General features: G+C 48.6%; 2 protein-coding genes across 13 annotated transcripts in view; both read left to right on the plus strand.

Annotated features, from left to right (window-relative positions):
- The window catches only part of Ube2d4 (ubiquitin conjugating enzyme E2 D4 (putative)), a 25,538-nt gene extending 15,435 nt beyond the window's left edge, over nt 1-10,103 (plus strand). For 4 of the 11 annotated variants that reach the window (XM_060365613.1, XM_060365616.1, XM_060365614.1 and 1 more), the window contains 3 exons: nt 2,949-3,042; nt 3,700-3,740; nt 5,076-5,966. In XM_060365613.1, the coding sequence (XP_060221596.1) occupies nt 2,949-3,042; nt 3,700-3,740; nt 5,076-5,089 (149 nt within the window). In that variant the 3' untranslated portion in view covers nt 5,090-5,966. The other 7 variants (XM_060365621.1, XR_009585113.1, XR_009585112.1 and 4 more) reach the window with 7 other exon arrangements.
- On the plus strand, nt 10,059-23,607 carry Dbnl (drebrin like). Of its 2 annotated transcripts, none has more exons than XM_021632694.2 (13): nt 10,059-10,230; nt 14,645-14,700; nt 16,591-16,703; nt 17,307-17,381; nt 18,452-18,598; nt 19,707-19,784; nt 20,005-20,156; nt 20,273-20,321; nt 20,669-20,762; nt 21,109-21,204; nt 21,310-21,419; nt 22,190-22,295; nt 22,831-23,607. In XM_021632694.2, exons 1-13 carry the CDS (start codon nt 10,148-10,150, stop codon nt 22,968-22,970), a joined length of 1,299 nt encoding a protein of 432 aa, XP_021488369.1. In that variant the 5' UTR covers nt 10,059-10,147; the 3' UTR covers nt 22,971-23,607. The 2 variants fall into 2 exon arrangements, with proteins under 2 accessions (XP_021488369.1, XP_021488368.1); XM_021632693.2 differs by having other exon boundaries at nt 10,093-10,230; nt 20,270-20,321.
- The last annotated feature ends 401 nt before the right edge of the window (nt 23,608-24,008 follow it).

Raw genomic sequence — 24,008 nt, forward strand, 5'->3', positions numbered from 1 at the left:
TTTAAGACATGATTTTTGAGTTGGTTCTGGTGGGAAACATCTGTAGCACTCAGGAAGCTGATGTAGGATGGAAAGCTAGATGCCTTTAGGATACCTACTGAGTTCTGGGTCATCCTGGGCTACATAGACCCTGCCTAAAGGTCTGAGAGAGGGGCAATAACAAGTAGGTGAAAGGTGATTCTCTTGTTTAAATACTAAGCAGGCCTGATCCTGTGTAGTGTCAGATCACAAGAGGTCAGGCAGGTTCAAGGTGCTGTGGCCTAAGACTGAAGGTGAATTCTGTGACGAGAATCTTAAATGGGTGGGGACTGGGCTTCCCTGTTAATGTCGCACCTCATTCTTACGGTGCTTTACAAACACCTATGCTTGGTATTCAACCAATGGTGGCTAAAGTGAAATTTTCAGCCGGGCACTGGTGGTGCACATAATTAATCCCAGCACTTGAGAGGCAGAGGCAAGCAGATCTCTGTGAGTTTGAGACCAGACTACTCTATATAGTAAGTTCCAGGACAGCCAGAGCTACGTAGTGAGACCCTATCTCAACTTAAAAAGAAAAAAAAAAAAAAAAAAAGCAAAAAATAGTTGCGGTTTTTTATTTTTTCATACAAGCCACCTAGACTAAAGTAATTAAGCAAAGAGTGAGCAATGAATTTTATTTGGCTGTTTCTTATGCTGACTTTGTTTCCTCATTGTAGCCATAATTAGAGTTGTTTTGCATAGATATTTGAACTTTGGGTTCTTTCTACCATCCTGCTTATTATTCTTCACCGCACAGCGCATAGTGAAGTTGGCATCAATGACCCATGTTCAGCATGAGAATCCAGCAGAAGTGGGTCAGGGTACTTGACTTGTCTTAGGGATGCCCACCTATGCCCCATTAGAAGCTGGGGTGGCTGCACTGCTGACCCAGCTTGATGCTACCTGTGTCCTCTTTACCTGGATTATTTTCCAGATTTCCTTGTGGTTTCTCTGACTTGATGTCTTATTTTTGCAGGTTGCTTTCACTACCAAAATCTATCACCCTAATATCAACAGCAGTGGAAGCATTTGCCTGGACATCTTGAGGTCACAGTAGTCCCCAGCATTGACTGTGTCCAAAGGTAGAGACACTGATATGTACTTAGCATGCCTCTGTCATATATTCCCTTGCTGAAGAGTGGACATGAAGCTCAGGAAGAACAGACAGCTTCCCAGATCACAGAGCCCTGCCTAGTCCTGTGCCCACCTCATTCTCCACACTGTAAGGAGATAATGTGTAAAGCACTGTGCCTATGCCGTAATAATGCTCAGTCAGTTGCTATGTGATGCTCAAAACTGTCAAATGGATACAAGAAGGCGGTATCAACTTTCCTTGGATGTTTTCCCTAAAAGTCAGAAGGCAAATATTAAACCTTTCTTTTCCTTCCTTCCTTCATCCAAGGAGGATCAGCACAGAGTCATCTCTGAAAGGACGGATAAAGGGCCTGACTGCAAGTGATAATGAGCATATTATGGGTGAGATTAAGAATGCAGTTTAAGCCCGGTGGTGTGGCGCATGCCTTTAATCCCAGCACGCAGGGAGGCAGAGGCAGATGAATCTCTGTAAGTTCTAGGCCAGCCTAGTCTACCAAGTGAGTTCCAGGACAGCCACGGCTGCACAGAGAAACCCTGTCTCAAAACAAAAAGAATTCAGCTGGGCATGGCGACACACACCTATAATCACAGCACTCAGGACACTGAGGCAAGAAGATCAAGAGTTCAGGGCCAGCGTGCGAGAGACCCCCACCTCAAAAAAAAAGCCAATCTAAACCATTCTATACAGCCACAGTTACTCCAGAACTAAGGTTGAGTATGATTGAGTATGAGGACACCAGGCCACCCACCCCCAGAAAAGTGGCAGAGCTTTGGCACTGGGTAAGGCCTCAGACTGCCTGGGACAACTGGCAGGACAGTCTTTGGAATGTTAGAAAAGGCCTGCAGAGGTGGATACGGTAAATCCAGAAGGACAGAACCACTATACTGTGCAGTGGATTCTGATCAGGGTGAGGTATAGGAAATGAGGCCAACGTTCTGGCAAAATGGCTCTTTTCTGGGTTGTACCTCAGGCAGGCATGCTTATCCCACTGCCCGGGGGCAGCCATCAGTCTGCCAGCCCCTAGGGCCAGGGGCATCTTAGGTAAGGTGAGAAATTAGAGAGGAAAGGGAAATAGCAACAAGGGACACTTGAGAAAGGCCAGGGAGCCCGGAGTGGTGTGGAGGGAGGTCCCCAGCCCTAGAGAGTGCCAAGCTTGTGGAACGTGAAAAGAGTTGAGTGTCTTCTTTAATGGAACCTGGCTTTCCCCGTGGGTAGCTTTACCTGTAGGAAACTGTTGTCAGGACTTTGGATTCACTAAAGCCAGTTTGTTTTGAGTAATGGTGGATTCAGGGCAAAGCGTAAATATAGTTCTCAAAGTCCCATCTTCTCCTCAGCAAGCCCTGGTAAATGACTTTCTTTGTTCAAGTCCTTTGACATTGTTCCCAACGTAGGAGAGCATAGAAACGGGGATGTATTGGCCTTGCAGTCCTGGTTCAGAGTCTCACCCTAGCTTCGACATTTTGAACTCCTGTTTTTTTTTTGTTTTGTTTTGTTTTGTTTTTTTTTTTGCCACTAATCAAAGACTTCTGGGGCACTAAACATGTGTGGGCACAGACTGAGGTTTTGGAAGAATGTAAGAGCTAAGACCACAGGGGTTTCAGGGGAAGTGAAGGCCAGGACCTCACAGAGGAGGGAGGTATCTTAGAACAGTGTGCTGGGTTACACGGTAATGTGCGTTATGCTGGTATTTTAACATCAAATATCTAGACTTGAACAGAATCCTTAAGTGTTTCCTTAAGTGGAAACAGACAGTGCATTTCAGGAGGTTCGCTGGACCCACAAGTAACGCATAGCCTCATGACCTCAGCTGACTGACCCTTTCTTTTCTTCCTAGTTCTCTTGTCCATCTGCTCTCTGCTCTGCGACCCCAACCCTGATGACCCACTGGTGCCAGAAATAGCCCATGCCTACAAGGCCAACAGAGAGAAGTATGTGTCCTCTTTGAGTTGACTTTGTGTACGGCTGCCCAGGTTCCCACGGACATCTTCCTGCCCAGGCCAAGCTCATGTATGCAGTGGGTGCCCTGGGCTTAGCCTCCTGGCTCTTACTAACATGTCCTTTGACTCAGAGAAGGGATACAAGCGCTTTGCCCTGTGGACAGCTCACCAGCTGCCACTACTGAATCCTAAAACATTGTCAAGTCCTGACCTGGGGACAGCTAAGTCAGTGGCCAGCCAACAAAGGACTCGGAAGAATATGACAACAGGAAATTCTGTATTAAATTAAAAGGTGTATGACATTAATAATCTGCTGGGACACAGCTAGAGTGAGACTGAGGTTAGTTTGCTGGTAAGGATCACACATCAAGAGTGTGTGGCTGTTTGGTCAGCAGGCCCGCCCTCACTGCCACCTGTTTGCACACTGGTTTCCACACCCACAATTATAGCACTCCCCGCTTTGGCCAGGCACAATGTTGCACTGAAGCTTGGTTGCTAAAGCACATGCAGGACTCACTGTCATGTGTCAGTCTCTGAGCAGGGGGGTCAAGGATGGCAGAGCTCAGGCAGCAGTACCTCTCGCAATGGCACAGCCCCATGTGTGGCTCTGGATCAGGCTTTTTTTTTTTTTTTTTTTTTTTTTTTTAGATTTTTCATGTTTTGTGTATGGGTGTTTTGCCTGCATACAGGTATGTATACCATGTACATATGTGCTTCCCACAAAGGCAAGAAGAGGATTTGGATCCTCTAGAACTAAAGTTCCAGGGGGTTGTTAGCTGCCATGTGGGTTCTGGGAATTGAACCTGGGTCCTTGGGAAAACAGCCAGTACTTTTAACCACTGAACCCTTTCTCCAGTCCCCAGTATTAGCTCTTTTAAAGATTATCTTACTAAGTCTTTTAGTTCATCAGTTACTTTATCTGAAGAGATTAGCACAGAAAGTGACTTTTCTCCCAGCATTTTTCTTGAGGCCTTTATAAATCTGATTTCCTTAGTGAAGTTTCCCAGTAGCAATCAAAGTGAGTTTGAACTGACTAGATTTGAAGAGTTTTGCTTGCGTGTTTCGGTGGTTTGAGACAGGGTTTCGCTGAGTAGCCTTATCTGGCCTTGAGCTCACAGAGAGCCACCTACCTCTGCCTCCTGAATGCTGGGATTATAGTGCACCACCATGCCTGGCTTAAGCTGTATTTATTCCATTTTATTTTTAATTAATTTATTTATTATATATTCAATATCTGCATGTATGCCTTCACACACCAGAAGGGGGCACCAGATCTCATTATTGATGGTTGGGAGCCACCATGTGGTTGCTGGGAATTGAACTCAGGACCTCTGGAAGAGCAGCCAGTGCTTTTAACCTCTGAGCCATTTCTCCAGCCCGGAGCTGTATTTATTTTAATATTTAGTATGAGCTGTTTTAGATAGAACAAAACTATTCTCTCAGTATCCTCTAACTGCACATTTCTAATTTACTGTTGTATGGCATCAGTTTTCATTCCAATACGAACGTAAATGTACATACTCACAGAGCCCTCACTGGGTACCAGGCACGGCTCATGAGCTTTACACGGGCTTGTCCAGCCCTCCCCACAGCCCCACAAAGCAGATGGTGTTTCATTCTTCATGGTAAATCGTCAAGGAAGCTAGTACACAGTGAGCTGACCCAGCTGCAGGAGGTCGCGTGGATTCACAGACCATTCCACCTCTCTGGAGCTTGTGGAATATTCCAAGCTGAACTTCCACATCTTGCATTCATACTGAAGGGTATGGGGAAAAAAAGATGAGGTTTATATTACTCCCTTGCATGTTCCACCAAGGGAGTTATGCAGGAGCAACAGGAATCACCAAAGCTAATGGCTTACATCATCCATGTCTGAAGTGCTACTGTTCCAAAGGAAGCCTTTACTTCACTTACCCATCAGCCCCAGATACCTGACAGGCAACAGCATTCCCCGTCATGTTCTCTGTCCACGTTGAAAGGATAACCATTTCAAGTGCGTCACTCCATCTGCTTTTTTCTTCCAGGTATAACAGGCTAGCAAGAGAGTGGACACAAAAATATGCTATATAAGTGCCTCAAAGGCTCCATGGGAGATACTGTCCAAGAGAAGCTTGCCAGGCAGAGTGGCCTTCACTTGAAGCTCTGAGCTGTTGGCTAAGGCACTCACAGAACATCGTCTGTTCACACATGTATTGGCCACTCACTTCTCTGGCTGCAGCATATTGGTGCCACTTCAGCCATTGTGTCCTTGACAGTATCACACCTTTGATGCCAAATCAGAGACCATCATTACGATCTACAGTCTTCCTTGTTACACTGGGGCATCTATGCCCTAGTCTCTGTGCTTGTCTCTGGGGAATCAAGCCATGCATGATGTCACTCCTTACTGTTGCACTGTCCAGGGGCCCAGTCTGCTCCCTAACCATATGCCCTTGCCTTTAGAGCATAGTGCTTTCTCTTGAGGGCCCAGGGTAGAGTGGGCTTTCTTCATGAGTGGGCTTTCTTCATACATGATCATACAGGTCCTCAGGAATCTGAGTGCATCCCAGAGGCTCCTAGAAATGGAAACAGCATCACTCGAAAGTACTTCTGCTGTCCCACCACTGCATTTCTCTCCTACACCAAACAGCAAGCAAGGAACATCAGGATATATAAAGCAGGTAACACCAAGAAAGAGGGAAATGACCAGACATAGAAATCTGTGGGTTATGCTTTTGGATGTGATGAGGCTTTCCCCAGCCTCCTCCCACAGGGAACTTAACATGAAAATCAGGCATAAGCTGTTCACAGACTGGAACACAGGAAGGAGAGGGACTTTAAATGCAAATAAAAAGGAAATTCCCTCAGAAGTGACAGTTAGCATTTAAGTCTCCTTTTTTCTTCTTTCATACAATAAATTTAATGGGTTCTTCAGAGATTTGATTGGGCTTTAAGCGCTTGGCTTCCTCTGTTGGCTTTCTGATGGAGCACAGTCTTAAGAGTTCAGAACTTTGAGATTAATCACCTAGGAAAATGCTAGAGTGAGTAGTCTCTGTGTGTAAAAGAATGTGTTTTTTTAAAGACAGTTTTTTATGTAGCCCGAGCTGGTCTTGAATCATCCTGTCTTCTGAAAGCTGGTCTTACCAACATGTGCCACCATACGAAAGAATTTCTAGAAAGGACTACAAAGGGAGGAGAGCCAAGGAGTTTACAGGCAGTTTAAGATGACCTCTCACAATACAGTCCAGGCTGGCCTCAGAGATCCATTGGCCTTTGTCTCGTAAGCACTGAGAGAGAACAGGTGTGCCTAGCCTTATCTTAGTCTTCTGACTTGGTTATAAAGGTGGTGACACCTAGCCTTATCTTAGTCTTCTGACTTGGTTATAAAGGTGGTTTGTTCCCAGGGAGTAATGGTTGGTGAATCAGAAAGGGGAGAGAAGAGAAAACTCTGCCATTAAAAGACCAGGTGAGGCCTTTGAGGGTAAGGAGGAAGAAGACTAAACTAAAAACAAATAGCCAGTCATGTTTGTGCACACCTGTAACCCTAACATGCAGGGGAAGCAGAGGAAAAAGGTTCAAGGCCAGCCATGGCCACATGAGACTATCCAAATCAGAAGACGTTAACCAGTGCCAGTGAGAACCATTCTGTCCCCATTCACACCACTTGGGCAAAGTCCTGTGTTTGCCCACATTTAAGATCTCTTTACCACGGTCTTTGGGGCTCTTAATCTTTATTCTTTGCTTCTCGGCCTGTTGAGACTTGTGCTTCAAATTTGTTTCTTTTTGTTATGGTGTTTTTTTTTGTTGTTGTTTTGTTTTGTTTTGTTTTGTTTTTTAAGCCAGGATTTCTCTGCGTAGCTCTGTCCTGGAACTCACTTTGTAGCACTCAGGTTGTAGAACTCACTTCCCCTCTGCCTGCCTCTGATGTGAAACTATGCCCCCTTTCCTGGCTGGGTCATCTCTAAAGTTTGTGTGCTGCTGAGCTGAAGTTTATGACTTCACATAGCACACAGTGGTGCAGCTTGGAAGAGAACATTGGTAACAGCTATGCAGAACAGGACAGGTCACATTCTTTTTTTTTTTTTTTAAGACAGGTTAAGACTGTCTCCCCCTCCCAACCCCAAGACACAGGGTTTCTTTGTGTAGCCTTGGCTGTCCTGGACTTGATTTTGTAGGCCAGGCTGGCCTCGAACTCAGAGATCTGTCTGCCTCTGCCTCCCTGAGTGCTGGGATTACAGGTTTGCGCCACTTCACCTTGCAGTAGAAACATTCCTAAGAAACAGAAATTTAGTTGGGCAATGGTTGTAGTGGCCTTTAATCCCAGCACTTGGGAGCCAGAGGCAGGCGGATCTCTGTGAGTTTGAGGCCAGCCTGGTCTACAAAGTGAGTTCCAGGAAGAGGCTGTTAAGTCAAAAGCCTTATTTTGAAAACAAACCATTGTGTGGGTGGTCCTGTGCCAACCACATCTGTGGATGTTATACTCCCAAGTCCAGTCCTAGGCCAGTAACTGAACAGTAGATCTGTAGAGCCAACTCTGGGTTAATGTGATTTTTTCCTCCTAGTGAACCATAGAAATCAGAGAAATACATGAGTTTAAAGTCAGTGATTATCAACCTGTGGGTCACATATCAGATATTTACATTACCTTTCATAACAGTACCAAAATTACAGTTAGGAAGTAGCAATGAAATAATTTTCTGGTTGGGGGGTCACCACAACATGAGGAATTGTATTAAGGGTCACTGCATTAAGAAGGTGGAGAACCCCTGGTTTAAATGATCTGTGAAGAATAAAAAACTGTCAGGGCTGAGGGGATGGCTCAGTGGGAAAGTGAGAAATTTTGCACAAGCTTGAAGACCTGAGTTCAAACACCCAGCACCTGCTTTAAAAGCTGGGTTTGGCTCCATATAACAGTCCTGAGGGTTGGCAGTACTGGCTTGCTGGCTACCCGCCCAGTTCCATGTTCAGTACGAGCCATTTGACATTGCTTTGGCCCCCAGTAGCACACAGGTATGCATACACTTCCACCCATGTGCATAAACCACACACACAAGTGTTGCCTCTCTTGGAAGATTTGGGTTTGCTAAGTGAAGCTGAAGTTTCTTTTTTTAATACTTTTTGAGACAGGCACTCAACTAATAGCCAGACTATATAGACTATACTGTGTAGACCAGGCTGCCTCAAACTTGTAGATATCTACCTGTCTTTTCTTCCCAGATTCAGCAATTAAAGTCATGTACCACCGTGCCCATTTTTTTTGTTTGTTTGCTTTGTTTTTGTTGTTCATTTTTGAGACACGGTTTATCTGTGTGTACCCTTGACTGTCCTGGAAACTTGCTATGTAGACCACACACTGGCCTCGAACTCCGAGGTCTGCCAGTCTCTGCCTCCAGGGTGCTGGGATTAAAGGCATGCACCACCACTGCCCAGCCACACCATGCCCATCTTATTTTTAATATAATTTGTGTAATTGTTTAAGTGCACCATGACCATGCCTGGTGCCCACAGAGACCAGAAAAAGGTATTAGGTACCTAGGACTGAAGTCAGAGGGTTGTAAACTGCCATTTGGGTGCTGGGAATTGAATCTGGGTTTCCTGAAAGAGCAGCCAAGCCATCTCTCCAGCACTACACCCTCCACCACCATCCCTTTTGTCTGTGTGGCTCTCTCTTGGAACTCACTATACAGACCAGGCCTGCCTCTGCCTCACCAGTGCTGGGATTAAAGCCATGCAACGCTGTGCTGAGGCCCCACTCTTCTAGTTTCATTTCTCTTGCTGTGATAAAATACCCTGACTGAAACCAGTTTAGAGAAGAAAGTGTTTATTTTAGTTTACAATTACAGATTATAGTCTGTCATAGGTTGGAAGGTCAGGCAAGTGTTTTTGAAGTAAAAATGAAGCACAAAGCAGATTCTCTTCATTACCCCACTATCTCATCAATTTTTAAAAGATTTTATTTAAATGATCTAGATGATCCCCAGGCCAGCCTAGAACTTAAGTTTCTGCCTCTGCCTCCACAGTGCTAGGATCATATGCCAGTACCTTCATGCTCAACACCACAGATTAAATTTTTTTCTTTTTACAGACAGGGTTACTCTGTATAGTCCTGGCTGTCCTGGAACTGTTGTGTTCAGGGTGGAAGCCGAGAAAACTCACTGCAGATATGAAAATGCAAGCTTTATTTTCTGCTCATGCAGGGAGGTGGCCACTTCAGGATCTGAGTCCGGAAGGGGAAGCTGTATTGCATATTTAAAGGGTGAAAACCATAGAGCAAGGGGGAGTAGGATGTTTTGTAGCATTGTTTAATCATATTTTGACATAAGAGGTTAAGGTAGCTTCCATCAGTCATGGTAGGAGTAGGTCCTTAGTCCAGAACTTGTTTGACCCTGCCAGAAACAAGAAGTTGTTCTTGAAATGGCTGGACTCAGATGACTGTGTCAAACTTAAAAATTATCCCTGAGACGGCTGGACGCAGACAACTGTTTCCTTACAACAAAGCTGCTCAGCTATTGGGAAGTCCCCAACTCCCCGAGGGCCCGGGAAGTGAAATTTAATTTCTTCCTATGATTAAATGGACTCTGAAAACAAAATGGTAGTACTTAAGACTTTTTTTTTTTTCTTTTTGCTTGTTCCCTGAACCTGCTCTGACCAGGCTGGGCTGAATTTAGAGATTCACCAGCCTCAGCTTCCCGAGTGCTGCTGTTACAGACGGGTGCCTTCACTACCGGCTATCAGATTAAATTTCTGAGGTGCATGTTTATACCCAGGTTCGGGAGTACTCTTTTAGAGACTTGTGAATCTAAGCTTGCGCTCAAACAAAATACATTAACTAAAACGAGTGAAAAAAGAACTAGCACAGTGCTCGAGGCCACGCCCTGGGGACTGCGGACTAGGATGTATAGCCGACCAGCCCCTCCCGTATCTCAATTCACCATCAGCCACTCCATGTCAAGCCCACCCGCAAACTAGCGCGTAAATTCTCTACTTCCGCTTCCGGCTTTCTGGGCGCGGCTTCGTCAGCGGCGAGTCTTCCGGCCTCCGGGGCGGGGCTTCCGGCCGTCAGTGGAGGCCGGCGGAAAGGTGAAGCGGCTGCCTCGCTGGGACCGTGGGGCGTGCCATGGCGGTGAACCTGAGCCGGAACGGGCCGGCGCTGCAGGAGGCCTACGTGCGTGTGGTCACCGAGAAATCCCCGACCGACTGGTAGGCAGCGAGGCGGGTCCGGAGAGGCTCCGGAGCGGGAAGGTGGGGTCGCGGTGTGGCTGTGGTATTGCAGGATCACCTGTCCACCTTTTCACAGCTTAACGAGATGCTACCTCACCCTCGCCCGCTGTCCCCCGGCGAGTACCCCACAGGCCTCTCCCCTGCCACCTAGTAGTCGGCTACACCCTGGGAGTCTCTTGAAGGTCTCTTGTCTGTCTGGTTGAGCTTGCTGCCCTCCAGGCTCTTTCCATTTTCTGGACTTTCCTGTACAAAGGGATTCCGCGCAGCTCTCAACTCCCTAGAAAGCTTCCCAAACTTTCATACCTGGCTCTTGTAAACCCTGAGTTCAGGAATAGGCATTGAAAGCGGTGTAATAGTGGGGTTGAGGTCATGAGCTCACACTGAAGGCTTAAATCAAGGATGTCAGCGGTTTGAGTCCCTGGTTCTCTTTGATCACGTTTCTGAATTATAGAAGAGGACTGAAAACGGGGTACTGTCACCTGTTCTAGAAAAGGCTCCATCTTCCCTCCCCCACGCCAGGACATCCTCTGCTAGGCTGTCAGTGTGTAGGTTTCATCTTGCGTTTTTTATTTGAGCTTTACAGTACTGTGAGCTCGGATCTGAAGTTTCTGGAGTGACCCTGCTGAGCCCCTCCCCTCTTAAGCTTTCTGCTGCATGCATACCTGTCTATAGCAATGCTCTTTCACTTTCCCATTTACTTAAATTGTTTCCATTAGACAGTTTTTAGCGCTTCTGTTTCTGAGGAATATGTTGAGTGCAGCAGGTGAACAAATTTTGGGAAGTACAAACTGGACCTTGGAGATGGAGTTTGGTGGGGCAGCCACTCCCCTGTGGTCAGCACTGAGGAACGCCATACTGAGTCTGCTTGTGTTGAGTCTTCCCTGGAGACTTCTCTTGCATGACTTTGACCAACCATCTCTTCTTTTTGACAGCGTTGTATTTCCTCTTTAATTTTCTGACCCCTCGGTCTTCTCAGGAACCATACCTGTTTGGGGAGTGATACCCCACAGCCTAGCTAACAGTGTACCTCCTCCATGCTTCTAGCTCTTTCTTGAGGTAGCTTGCTTGCCTGCTTTTGAGACAAAGCCTCACTATGTAGCTCTGGCTGGCCTGGAACTCACTGTGTAGGCAAAGCTGGCCTTGATCTCTCTCTCTGCCAAGTGCTCACTGAGCCTCTTACTAGACTCATCTACTTCACCTTGGTCTGACATTGTCCTGCCTCATCCACTCATTGTTCCTTCTAAGGGTGCAGAGCCTTCTCTTCCCTCACACAGTATTCATCTGTCCAGGCAGCCATGCTGCCCAGCTTCCTACAGTACTGCAGACTGCACCAGTCCAGCTGAACAAGCCTCTGGCCTCCACCCTCACTGTCATAGCCATTTTGGTAGTTACTCAGCAAGATTGTGTGACAGGTCCCCACTCGCTAGGTGAGGAAATATCTGGGCCATCTTACTTCCCTGCCCATGACTCCAGTGGCTTCCTGTTGCACCTTGAATAAAGACCAGACTCTTACCCTACCTGACCTGGTTCCTGTTGCCCCTGCTGCTTACTACTCTGGCCACAGCTGTTGACCACCCTTGTACCAAAGTCTCTCTTCCTCAAAACTGCAAGCTAGTTCCTCATTAGAGCCTCAACCTTGCTGCTTCCCCTGCATGGAACATACTTCATCATCTTGACAGCTTCTTGTCCTTCATGTCTCTGTGCCAGGGCTGTCTTCTCAGAGTGGCCTCCAGAATTCCTGGTGTGTGGACCATGGGCATGCCTGCTGCCTTCCGAGGCTGGAAGAGGATGTGGGGTCACCTTGTCACCTCTCCCAGTTTCACTTCCTTGTGATACAAATAAGATATGCTGAGAACCCTCATAGATTATGTGCCATGCGTGCATGCCTGCCTGCCTGCCTGCCTGCCTGCGCTCCTGGCCGTCTGCCTGCGTGTGTTTGTTCATTCCTGTTCTTTATCTCTTCCCTACCATGGTGGGTTAGGCCTGTTTCTGTTCCTATTGCCTAGCTGTTGTGTTTTTGATGGATGGATTAAGCCATGTAGAAAAAGGAAAAGGCTGTCAAAAAGACAGTGGTCTTCAGCTTGGTAGTCACAAAAGGTCACACACAGAGCTGGTACGAAGGCACTATAGGCCAGAGATGTAGCTTTAGTTTCTCACCTATAATCTGATTTCAGCCCCCTCCCTAAAGAGCTTGGCATGACCTGTGCTTATCTGGTTCTCGTTTCACCTTGTTCATACTCCACTCCCCCACAGAACGTTAGCATTAGGTGTGTGTTTGTCTCTCCTGTTGGAAGCTGAGCTCCATGGGTAGGACCTTTCGGAGGTTGTTCATAGCTGCAGCCCCACCAGCGCACACATATCTGGAGAGTGGCCGGATGATAAGGTGCTTTCGTGCTGTACACAGCCCAGAGTGCCATGCTTTTTCACATTAATGTGAAAGGAGGGTGAAGCTCAGTTGAGGTAAGAAAAAGCATCTGGACATTTTATTTTGGGGTGGTGTGTGTGTGTGTGTGTGTACACACACATGTGCAGGTGCATTCACAGGTACATACAGGTATAAGTGTGTGTAGAGGCCAGAGATCAGTGTCAGACTTCCTCAGTCACTCTCTGCCCTTACCTTAAGATATGTTTTATGTGTATGCGCTTTTGCCTACATGTATGTATATGTACCATGCGCATACCTGATGCCTGTGGAAGCCAGAAGAGGGTGTGGGGTCCCCTGCAACTGAATTTACAGGTAGATCACCATGTGAATAAGAGAAACAAATATGGGTCCTTTGCAAGAGCAGAAAGGGCTGTTAGCCACTGAGCCATTTCTCCAGTCTTTTTTTTTTTGAGATAGGGTCTCATTCCACCTGGATCTCACTAATTTTGCTAGATTGGGTAGTCAGGAAGCTCCAGGATCCAGCCATCCGCCTTACCAGCACTGGCGTTATAAGCACTGGGGACAGAGCCTCATGCTTTGCATAGCAAGCACTTGAGTCACCCCACCCCACCCCCAGTCTTGATATTTTATTGTTTTGTTTTGTTTGAGCCAGAATCTCACCATGTAGTCTAGACTTGCCTTGAACTTGTGATCTACCTGAACTCTTCCTTCTGGTGCTGGGATTATCAAGCATGCGCCATTGTGCCTAGCTTTAACTGAAAAACATTCTCAAAGGAGAATGTGTGGTGAGGTTGGAGGTCCAAATCTCAGATACCAAGCAGGAGGACTTTCTTTGCTTCTGGATCCCTCTGTCCGCTGCTGCTTCCTCCAGCCCCCTGCTGTGACAGCCTGGGCCCATCACCATCAATAGGAGGGGGCTTTTTTCTTCCAGAGAGCTCTACCAACTCAGGCTGAATGTCAAATGTGCCTTCCAAGGCACATCCGTTCGGGCCTTCGCTCTTCGGGAGTTCTCTGCTCTGGGGAGCAGCTGTCTGCAGCCCTGCTTTCTGGGTTTGTCTCACTGACTCTCAGGATGTGGCCTGCTCCTAGACTCCCTAGAACCTAGTCTGGAGCTTCCTCTCGGATTGAGAGACAACAGACAGATTTGTTGTCACTTGGATCAGTCTCTTTACCTCACGCCTATAGGTGCTGCTGGGGTTGTGAGTGGTGGTGCAAGATTTGTGCTAATGTCAGGGTCTCATGTTGTGACCTTCAGGTACATCTTGCCTGTACAAGACCACCTCTTCAGGATCGGTCTCCTTCAATAACCTTCGTTCTGGTCAGTTAGCTTCCCTGGCCCAGACTAAACAGACTCACTGTTTCCTCACTGCTTCTAGAGAGCAAGCGTACAAGCAAAAATCATCTCCCATTCTTGGGAGTAGTTCTGCACACCCGACTTACGACTCTGCTAGATGGAAACAGCCCCTGGGCAACTGACTACTAGAGGGTTGGTGGATCTGTGGTCTTAACTGGGACTCAGTGCTATGTCATTGTCTGTTTTATGTTGCTATATTTGTGGTAAAGTGCCTGTTTGCCAGGAGACTCAAGACAGAGAGACCTGCTGCTCCACCCTCAGGCTACAGACGGCAGGGCCCATACACCCAGCAGTGCCCAGTGCATCTTTCTCCTTCCTGCTTCTCCTTTGGGTGTTTGGGTTCAGGACTACTTAAACATCTTTTGCCTTTGGAATGCATGTGCCCAGAGCTAGATGAGGTTTACTCCTGCGTGTGAAGGAAGAGCACAGGACTCTGCAGCCTCCGTCTCCCACTAAGTAGATGTATGTCCTTCTCATTCTCCATGGCTTTCTCTCTTACTAGGGAGTCCCATAGCTAGCCTCAGAGTAGCCTGTTGAGCTCCTACATGGCAAGGCAGAGCAGGGCACAGTGGATCATGTGTCTGCCATGGTAGGTGCAGACAAAGCACAGAGCCCTGAGTTCTGGTCACTGAGCCACTTGTGTTTCCTTTCAGGGCTCTTTTTACCTATGAAGGGAACAGCAATGACATCCGTGTGGCTGGCACAGGGGGTGAGTATGAACCCAAACAGGCCCTCAGAACCCAGACAGTATCACAGTGAAATACACAAAGGGGAGAAGTGTGACTAGCCCTGGGCCCCAGTGGGTGACATTTAAGCCATCACAGGAACAGAAAGGGGACTCCAGCACACAGGCATCTCCTTCCTCTGGTTCAGCTACAGTGACACTTTGCCCAGTTGAGTCTTCCTGCAGACCCTTTACCAAATTACCTCCATGAAGGGCTATTCCTGATCTGAATGTGGACCAGCATTAACTAGGACCAGGGCCAGTGCCATGTCAGCCATGACGCACTGCTGCCTTTCACATGTTAGTCAGTGAAAACATTTTTCTTTTAGTGAAACATTTTTTTTTGGCTAGGCCAGGACAGTGCTGCTGTCTGAGAAACAGCCCAGCCTCCGACTCATGGGCAGCCCTTGTCCAGAGCACTTCACACTGAGGATGCCAGCCATGAGGCTGGTGTAGGTGAAGGCCCACATCTATGTTCTCTGATTCTGCCCTGCCCTGGTCCTGGGTAACCACATGCAAGAGCCTGACCCTCATGAGGGAGAGGCGGTGTTGCTGCAAGTGGTGTTGGGGACCTTGATTTGGTGGTCAGAGTGTCTGTGCAGAAACACTGGCTTTTGGCTACCATGTGAGAAACTGGCAAGTCAGCTGAACCAGAGATGCCTGTGGTATGAGACACAGACCTGTCAGCGAAAACCTTTAACTCTTTCCCACGCTTGAGGCTAACATGACTGTCATTGGGGCCTACCTGACTACCCTCTACTCTCAGCTCCAAGTGAGTGCCTGGAGCGTGCTCTCTGCTCAGGCAATCAGTGTGGTTTTAGTTACTATTGTTGATAGAAAAATGCCTTTCCGCTATGAGCTATTCTTGCTGATACATCCTCTTTCCAGAATTGTCACCACGTAGTCATTTCATATGACATGATAGGTGCCTGAGAGTTGCAGATATCAGCATTCTGAGCTTCCTGCTGGCAAAAGCAGCACTCTGTTGCCCATCAGAATGCTGACTGCCCTAGGTTCTTTGGAGCCCTGTAGCTGAATGCGTGACCCAGCTTCTACTGTGACCTGGGACGTTTAGAGATTGAAGCCGTGTCAGGAAGAATGGCTTTGGGCAGCTCATCCTGACCCCCGCCAAGACTGTGAGAATTAAAGTAATTTTCATCTTTAGTATGTTCTAAAAGGTCTGACTTTGGTGGCCCTGGAGTCTGAGTGGACATGTAGTTTGTGACAAGGAAACACTAGTAGGTCTATTGTCCCAGGCCTTCCTTGGTAAAGTTGTCATAGAGATCTTCCATTCACAGTCTGATGATATGCATGCACAGAGGTACACGCCTTTAATCCTAACACTCAGGAGACAGAGGCAGGCAGATCTCTGTGAGTGTGAGACCAGCCTAGTCTATAGAGAGTTCCAGGACAGCCAGGGCTATATAGAGAGACCAATCTCAAAATCAAAAAAGAAAGAAGAAAAGGTAAAATACTAAGAAGAGCAAATTTTTTAAAAATTTCTGATTCCCTTCTCAGTTTGGAAAAGTGGATTTGTTTGTTTGTTTGTTTGCTTGTTTTTAAGTCACCTAACATGCTTGTCAGAAATGCACTTTCTTCGGTCCTACCAGCTCTACTAAATCAGCTGAGTGGGGTTGGGACCCAAGAACCTGGTTATTTATATTCCGTTTACTTATTTGCTTATAATTTTGTGGTGCTGGAGATTGAACCAAGACCTGGTATATGCTAACCAGGCTCTCTACCACTGAGCTGTATATTCACCCTCAGGAGTTTGATTTTAAATGCGCCCAGAATGGTTCTGAGGCAGGTGGGGTTGGACCAGGCACTGGTGGGCAGGGGTACAGGCTGCCTCTGAACTTCCCTTTGACTTTGCAGAGGGAGGCCTGGAGGAGCTGGTGGAGGAGCTCAACAGCGGGAAGGTGATGTATGCCTTCTGCAGGGTGAAGGACCCCAACTCCGGCCTGCCCAAGTTTGTCCTCATCAACTGGGTATGTGGATTCATTGCCTCTAGTGCCATTGGGGAAGTCCTTTGTCTGCTTTCCTTGGGAACAGAATATTTTCCTGCACCATTCAGTAGGTCAACAGAACTGTGAGTTATTAATGGTTGAATGAGCAGAGTAGACCGTTCATTCATTGTGAACCAAGGAATACCTTTGCTTAGAATTCACTCTCCGAGGCTTGAATGATTCCTACAGATTGATGTAGAAATGACTATAAGAAAATCGTCATCTTCTTAGTGATGGTTCTGATGGAGCAGAGGGCCTGAGGTTCAGGAGCGTTGGGAATATAGAGATAGGAGCTTCAACAGAATAGATCCCCCCAGTTGGTAACCAGGAATATTTGAGAAATGCTTCTACATGGGAAGTCAGCAGCCATACTTCTCAAAGAATATCCTGAGCTCCTTGGAAAGTATGAGGACTGATCTCATCTATGTGACTCATTTGGGAGTTCGGCTTTGGCTTTGGCTTGGAGTGTGGAAGAGGGAGAGTGTCTCTGTTGGGAGAGATAGGGAAACTGTTGGGTTCCTGGGAAATGTGGGCCAGGAAGTGGCTTTGGAAGAGGCCTGGGTCATGCTGGTGTTTGTGTTGCAGACAGGCGAGGGTGTGAATGATGTGCGGAAGGGAGCATGCGCCAACCACGTCAGCACCATGGCCAACTTCCTGAAGGTAAGAGCTGAGCCAAGCCCTGCAGAGGCCCTTGCAAGATCCAGTACTGTGGATCCCTGAGTCCAGGTGAACTGGGAAGGAGCTGGAATCAGGAGCAGAGCCGTGATTAGTGAGGAATGTTCGTTCTGCCCAGCAGAGCCAGACAGAGCCACCTTTGGCTGTCCTCAGTGGGGCAGGATGAGGACCACTTCAGCACCGACCCAGTGGGGATGGCCGAGCCCCAGGGTCTGAATGGTGTAGCAGCATCTGGCATAGTGACTCGCACTTTCAATCCCAGCACTCAGGAGGCCAGGGCAGGCAGACTCTTTGAGTTCAAAGCCAGCTATGCCTACATAGTGAGACCTTGTCTCACAAAAGCAAAAGCGAAACCAACAAACAAAACGGGAAGAGTTAAGCAGCAGCAGCAAGACTTGAAAGAAGGAACAAGCTGCTCATGGCCCTGCCCCATGCATCCCTCTGATGCATTTCTTTCCTGTGCACTTAGACAAACATTTGTGCCATTCATCCTACAGCTGTAGTTTTTCCAATTTCAGAGACATTTCTATCAAAATTAATTTGTAACTCAGTTGTCAGCTGGCTTTTTGCTTTTTTTTTTTTTTTTTTTTTGGTTCCTGGTAAGGAAGCTTGAGACTGCTTCAGTTTCTGCCAGCATGACTTTACACATACCTTAGTTCTTCCATCTGCTGGGTGAAAGAAGCTTCTAAGGTTTTAATTAAGTTTTAAGATTTTTACAGTGTTGAGATCAAAGACAGCTTCTCACGTGCTAGGCAAGTACTCTGCTAGATATCTTCAGCAAGCTTCCGAAGGTGTATGATGACAGGTAATGTGGTCACAAGTCAGGTACTCAGGAGGGAATAGTGAGTTTCCATTGACTAGATGGAAGGTGCCTGCACGTCTGATAAACTGCAGCAGCCATTGTAGAGCATCCACAGCTGGGGAGAGCGGGGCCCTGGTGTGGCCTGACACGAGTCTTGTGTACAGCAGTGGCCTTTGCTGTGAACCGGTAGGAGTTTGGCCTGTCCTCTCCTAAGCTTACAGAGCTTATATTTTAAGGGCTGTTTCTGCTTTAGGGTGCCCATGTGACCATCAATGCACGGGCTGAGGAGGATGTGGAGCCTGAGTGCATCATGGAGAAAGTTGCCAAGGCCTCTGGGGCCAATTACAGCTTCCACAGGGAAAGCAGCTGCTTCCAGGATGCAGGGCCGCAGGCCCCAGTGGTGAGTGCTACCCACCTGTTACCTTTCTCCGTGCCTGAGAGCAGAGGCCAGAAATGGAGTTTCTAGGGTCTGGATAACTAATTCTTCCTGCTTGGCATCTTTAGATGGCAATCCTAAGCCCTGGCAGACACCAACCCCACCAGCTTGGCTGTTCTAGAGGCAGCTTGTGGCAAAGGCCCTTTAGCTTTGATAGTCTAGTAACCCAAGGGCTATAGTGTTAACATGGCTTAGATGGTCCCTGATAGTAGCCATTGTGGAGAATTTCTGGTGGTTTTATTGCAGAGCCTAAAACCACATAGGCCTGTGGCTCTGGCATTCTGCACAGCTCATAGCTTCAAACCACTTATTAGTCACACGATTGGGATCCATGGTGATTCTTCTGGATGCTGTTAGCAGTCAGCTGTCTGAGCAGCCTGCTTTAGAACTGCCAGGAGTCTAGGACAGAAAAAAATCCTTTCCTGTGCCCATCAATAAGGACCTGTTACCACCAGAAAAACACACATATATATATAAACATATCCAGTGTTCTCAGGATGCCATGTCCTTGCTCAGTGGTTCCCCTGAGCTTTTTGTTCTCCTTTTGTTTTAAAGATGTATTTTATTTTTATTCTATGTGTATGGGTGTTTTGCCTGCTTGTATGTCTGTGCACTACATGTGTGCTGTGCCCAAAGAGAACAGAAAAGGGCACTGGATCCTCTAGAACTGGAGTTACTGAGGCTATTCCATGTGGGTGCTGGGAACCGAACCCTGGTCCTCTGCAAGAGCAGTAGGTGCTCTTAGCAGCTGAGCGATCTTCCTAGCCCTTGTTTTGTTTTTTGAGACAGGGTCTTAAAAAAGACCCTGTAGTCCAGGCTTGTAAAAAAGCCTGTAGTCCAGGCTTGCCATGAACTCAAGAACCTTCTGCCTCGGCCTCCTGGCTACTCCTAGACTTTTCTAAACATCTTGCTGTACCTCCTTGTGGGTGGTAGGCCAGGCTCCCTTGAGCCTACCAGATGCAGTAGCTTTCACCTGCTCTCTAGAGCTGGCCAATCCCGGTTACCCTGCGCCATACCATGACTGACCTTCCACATGGGGCCAGACCTCCAGCTTGTACTATGTTGTCTCTAGGGCTCTGTGTACCAGAAGACCAATGCCATATCTGAGATCAAGAGAGTTGGCAAAGATAGCTTCTGGGCCAAAGCTGAGGTGAGTGCTACAGTAGTGGGGGGTGGTGCACTGCCAGGCCTCCTGTCACAGCTATCTTTCACAGCTGGTTAAACTGAAGGCATACCTTAGTTACGTCACGGGGCATGATGGGCTACAGTGTCCCTTCCCTGACCCCTGCCCTTTAGGGACCCAGTGCCTAGTAGGGGTGGAGGCTAAGGGGGCTGGCTGCACATGGCTGAGAGGGCAGCTCCTCCTGCAGAAGGAAGAGGAGAACCGTCGCCTGGAGGAGAAGCGACGGGCCGAGGAGGAGCGGCAGCGGCTGGAGGAGGAGCGCCGTGAGCGAGAGCTGCAGGAGGCTGCGCGCCGTGAGCAGCGCTACCAGGAGCAGCACAGACCAGCTGGGCCCCCCAGGTTAGCCCACCTTGTCCTAGGGCTGTCCCCAAATGCTCACCTGTTCTGAGAGGCACACTGAGGGAGCCGTGTGAGGAGCTGCTGACGAGCTCCTCTACTCTCGTCCCCTCCAGCAGGACGTGTGAGCTGGAGCAAGGAGTGGTTTCAAGGAACAGACAGGAATGGGTGAGCTTGAGACTTCTCTCCTCAGACCTGGGAACTTGCTGGTTTGTATCTGTCCTGGCCACTTGGTGAAATCCTCGATCTTGGATCAAAGGCCTAGCCCAGACCTCTGCAGTCAGCCTGAGGCACATCTCTGCACACCAGAGAACCAGTGGGGGAAGAGCCAGGGTAGAGGCTTTTGGGAGAGGCCCTGTCAGTTTCTCTGCTCCTCTTCCTTATTCTGCCCCACTCTCTACACATACTTGATGCAGCTCTGAGGGCTTGCCTTCTGAGGTAGGAACAGTCAGGTGAGAAACCTCTGGGTTCCCATTTACTGCTGGAGTCAAAGCATGCTTCTCTGCTTCTCCCAGGAGTCTGCAGGGCAGCAGGCCCCACACCCACGAGAGATTTTCAAGCAGAAGGAAAGGGCTATGTCCACCACCTCCATCTCCAGCTCTCAACCAGGTGAGGCCTCCTCACAGTCTGGCTGCAAAGCAGGTGGACTGAGGGCAAGCCTAGAGGTCTGCACAGGGGGCCCCAGGGCATTTATTAAAGGGTAACAAAGGATAAATGAGTTCAGAGAACCACCTAGAGTCCAGATGGTCCCGTTTGTCCTGCATTAGTGACCATCCTACACTACTCTGACCAATAATGGACATAGGACTCTACTAGCCACAGATTTATCACCCAACCTCAAACCCTGGAGTCCTGACTGTGCTAGCCAGGGCCTACCTGGGAGACAGCTAAGCAGGTCTGCAGGCTGCAGGTGCTGTATCTGAAGTGGTACATGTGTGTCTGTTGGCTATTTCAGGCAAGCTGAAGAGCCCCTTCCTGCAGAAACAACTCACTCAACCAGAAGCCTCCTATGGCAGAGAGCCCAGTCCTCCTGTCTCACAGCCTGGAGCAGGCAAGACCCTTATAGCCCTTGTAACCCATCCCTGGAGGGGATGATGCTTAAGAAGGGGACTGTTGTAGGAAGAAGGTCACAACCTGCTGTGTCCCTTTGCCACAGTTGTCTGTGAGGAGCCAGCGCCTAGCACTCTGTCTTCAGCCCAGGCAGAAGAAGAGCCCACATATGAAGAACCCCCAGAGCAGGACAACCTCTACGAGGAGCCGCCACTGGTGGGTTCCTGACAGGGGTAGGGGGATGGGGGCGGTGGATGTAGGCCTGAGTCTCCTAGGGCACATTTTAGGGTACTAGGGGTGGGGTTTTTGTTTTTGTTTTGTTTTTTACTGTTTGTTTTTATTTTATGTGTATGAATGTTTAGCATGCATACATATATGTGTGTGGTGCCTATGGAGAGGCCAGAAGAGAGTATCAGATCCCCTGGAACTAGAATTAGAGTTGGAAGCTATCATGTGGGTTCTGAGAAGCAAACCCGAGTCCTCTAAGAACAGCAAGTGCTCTTAAGTACTGAACTGTCTCCAGGCACTTTACTAACACAGGATCTCACTGTGTGGGCCTTCAACTGGAGATCCCCTTGACACAGCCTCCTCAAGTGCAGGATTGCTACCATGCACACCATAGTTTTGCTTTGTGGCATGGATGACAGAATCCAAGGCCTTGAGCGTGGTGGGCAGGCAGCCTGCCAGGGAGTATACTCTTACATGACTTGGAGCCGTGCGGTGCTTTGGGTTGGGTGGGCCAGTGCCCCTGCGTGATTGATGGAAGATGCCCAGAGCTCCTTGCAGTCCATGGCTGGAGGGATTTGTGTGCTGCCTTGAGCTTCTGTACCTTTGAGAAGAGAGCTGTGCTGCAGGTGTGTCAGGCAGCAAAGAGCCCTGGCCTCAAAGGCCCTCCTGTACTCTGTGCCCTTGCCTCAGCCCCCAGCTTAATGGGACCTCAAGTGAAGGCTGAGCCTGGGGTAATGCCATCTTTCTCACTTCTGCAGGAACAGCAGCAAGGGGCTGGCTCTGTACACATTGACAACTACATGCAGGGCCAGGGCCTTAGCGGACAAGGGCTGTGCGCCCGGGCTTTGTATGACTACCAGGCAGGTAAGACTCCCAACCACCGTCCCAGGTCATGGATCCTGAGATTAGGGGACAGGAATGTGTGTAGGGGCTTCACGGGGGGTAGCTCCAGAGGTCGCCCGAAAGAAAAGATGTGAGGTGGAGAGCCCCTTGCACTGGGAGTGCCCATGGCGTTGGGATTGTCTTGAAGAGCATGTGCTCCAGATAGCTGCCCACCATCCCCTGGCAGGGATCCCTATAGCTGTTCTTACTGTGGACCTTCAGGTCTGAGCAGAGCACTGAGGCCCGGCTACTGGCTCCCAGCCTTCCTCAGGGGAGGCCTTGGGGAACGAACTGGGGGTTGTGGAGCTGCCTTTTACAGGAGCGCTCTGGAGGAAGCTTTGCCCGGAGAAGTGGCCACTGCAATCAGTCACGTGGGTGCCGTTAGGCTGGATGGCAGTTTTTGAGGAGGAAGCAGGGAGTCTCTGACCTTTAACGTAGGAAAGGCAGGGCTCCCTGGGGACAGGTAAGGGATGTGGGAAGGCCCAGAGATACCATGCCTCGGCTTCCCTTCCTGCAGCTGACGACACAGAGATCTCCTTTGACCCTGAGAACCTAATCACGGGCATCGAGGTGATTGATGAAGGCTGGTGGCGTGGCTATGGGCCTGATGGCCACTTTGGCATGTTTCCTGCCAACTACGTGGAGCTCATAGAGTGAGGCTGAGACCTGTCTTCCTTCTCCACTGAAGTGGCTTCCTTGTTGCTAAAAGAGGAGGCCTAAGAGTTAATGTTTGGCACTCTTTCAGGAATGGAACATCAATGAGGACAAGGCTCTCTTTGCCTTGAGTGCTCTGTGACCCCAGATGTAGCAGTATCCACTGCCTCCCCAAATGCTTACTGCAACCTCCAGACCCTTCTACCAGCCTCACACTTGACCCCAGTGGGAGTGACATATTGAGCCAAGCTTAACCTGTGGTCGGCTCTGGGTAGCCTCTGTCCAAGGACAGCAGCACTGAGAAGTTGAACTCAGAGCAGGGACTTCTGGGGCCACATTCTGCATTGCCTTTGTTTCTCTGTGTGGCTTCTAAGGGGTGGTAGCTGCAGCCATCTTGAAAGGCCCTTGGGAATCATGAACTTAAGAGAATTGCTTTTAGCGAAATCTTGACCAAAGTCCAAGTAGACCGTAACGGTTTGACAGCAGGGAGGTTTTCATACTAGAGGCTACCCTGCCTCACTCCATTTCTATCCCTGTGTCTGTGCTGTGGGAAGGAGGAATGGGATGTCCAAGCTCCCATCTCTGGGAATATGAAAAATCAAAGACATGACATGACATACATCATGTGGTTCACTCAGTATCTGCCGGCTCAGCCCATCTGTGTCTGCTAAACATTTCTAAGAACTGTGGTGCACTCCACAGCTCATCTGCCCCTGCTGACCAGAATGCTCCCATGTGGGAGGAATTTCAACCTGTGATCTGTGTCTGAATCGTACCTGAGTATATACATGTGTGTGTACATATGTTCCCTCAGACAGACTGTGGCTGTTGAGCCTCCTACAAGAAGTGCAAATGAGCCAGGCATGGTGGTGCACGCCTTGAATCCCAGCATTCAGGAAGCAGAAGCAGGTGGATCTCTGTGAGTTCAAGGCCAAAGGCCAGCCTAGTCGTCATAGTTCCTGGACAGCCAGTGTTACACAGAGACCTCAGAAAGAGTGAGCGGGGCTGTATAAATGATAAGCTATAACTCATGTTGGAGCC

This window comes from Meriones unguiculatus, chromosome 12 (assembly GCF_030254825.1).
Source record: "Meriones unguiculatus strain TT.TT164.6M chromosome 12, Bangor_MerUng_6.1, whole genome shotgun sequence".
Classification (NCBI taxonomy): Eukaryota; Metazoa; Chordata; class Mammalia; order Rodentia; family Muridae; genus Meriones; species Meriones unguiculatus.

Coding starts and splice junctions, on each gene's coding strand:
- Dbnl (XM_021632693.2), top strand. CDS start 10,148: ATGGCGGTGAACCTGAGCCGGAACGGGCCGGCGCTGCAGGAGGCCTAC. Junction 19,785..20,004: donor GCTTCTGGGCCAAAGCTGAG/GTGAGTGCTACA, acceptor CTCCTCCTGCAG/AAGGAAGAGGAGAACCGTCG. Junction 20,157..20,269: donor AGACCAGCTGGGCCCCCCAG/GTTAGCCCACCT, acceptor CGTCCCCTCCAG/CAGGACGTGTGAGCTGGAGC.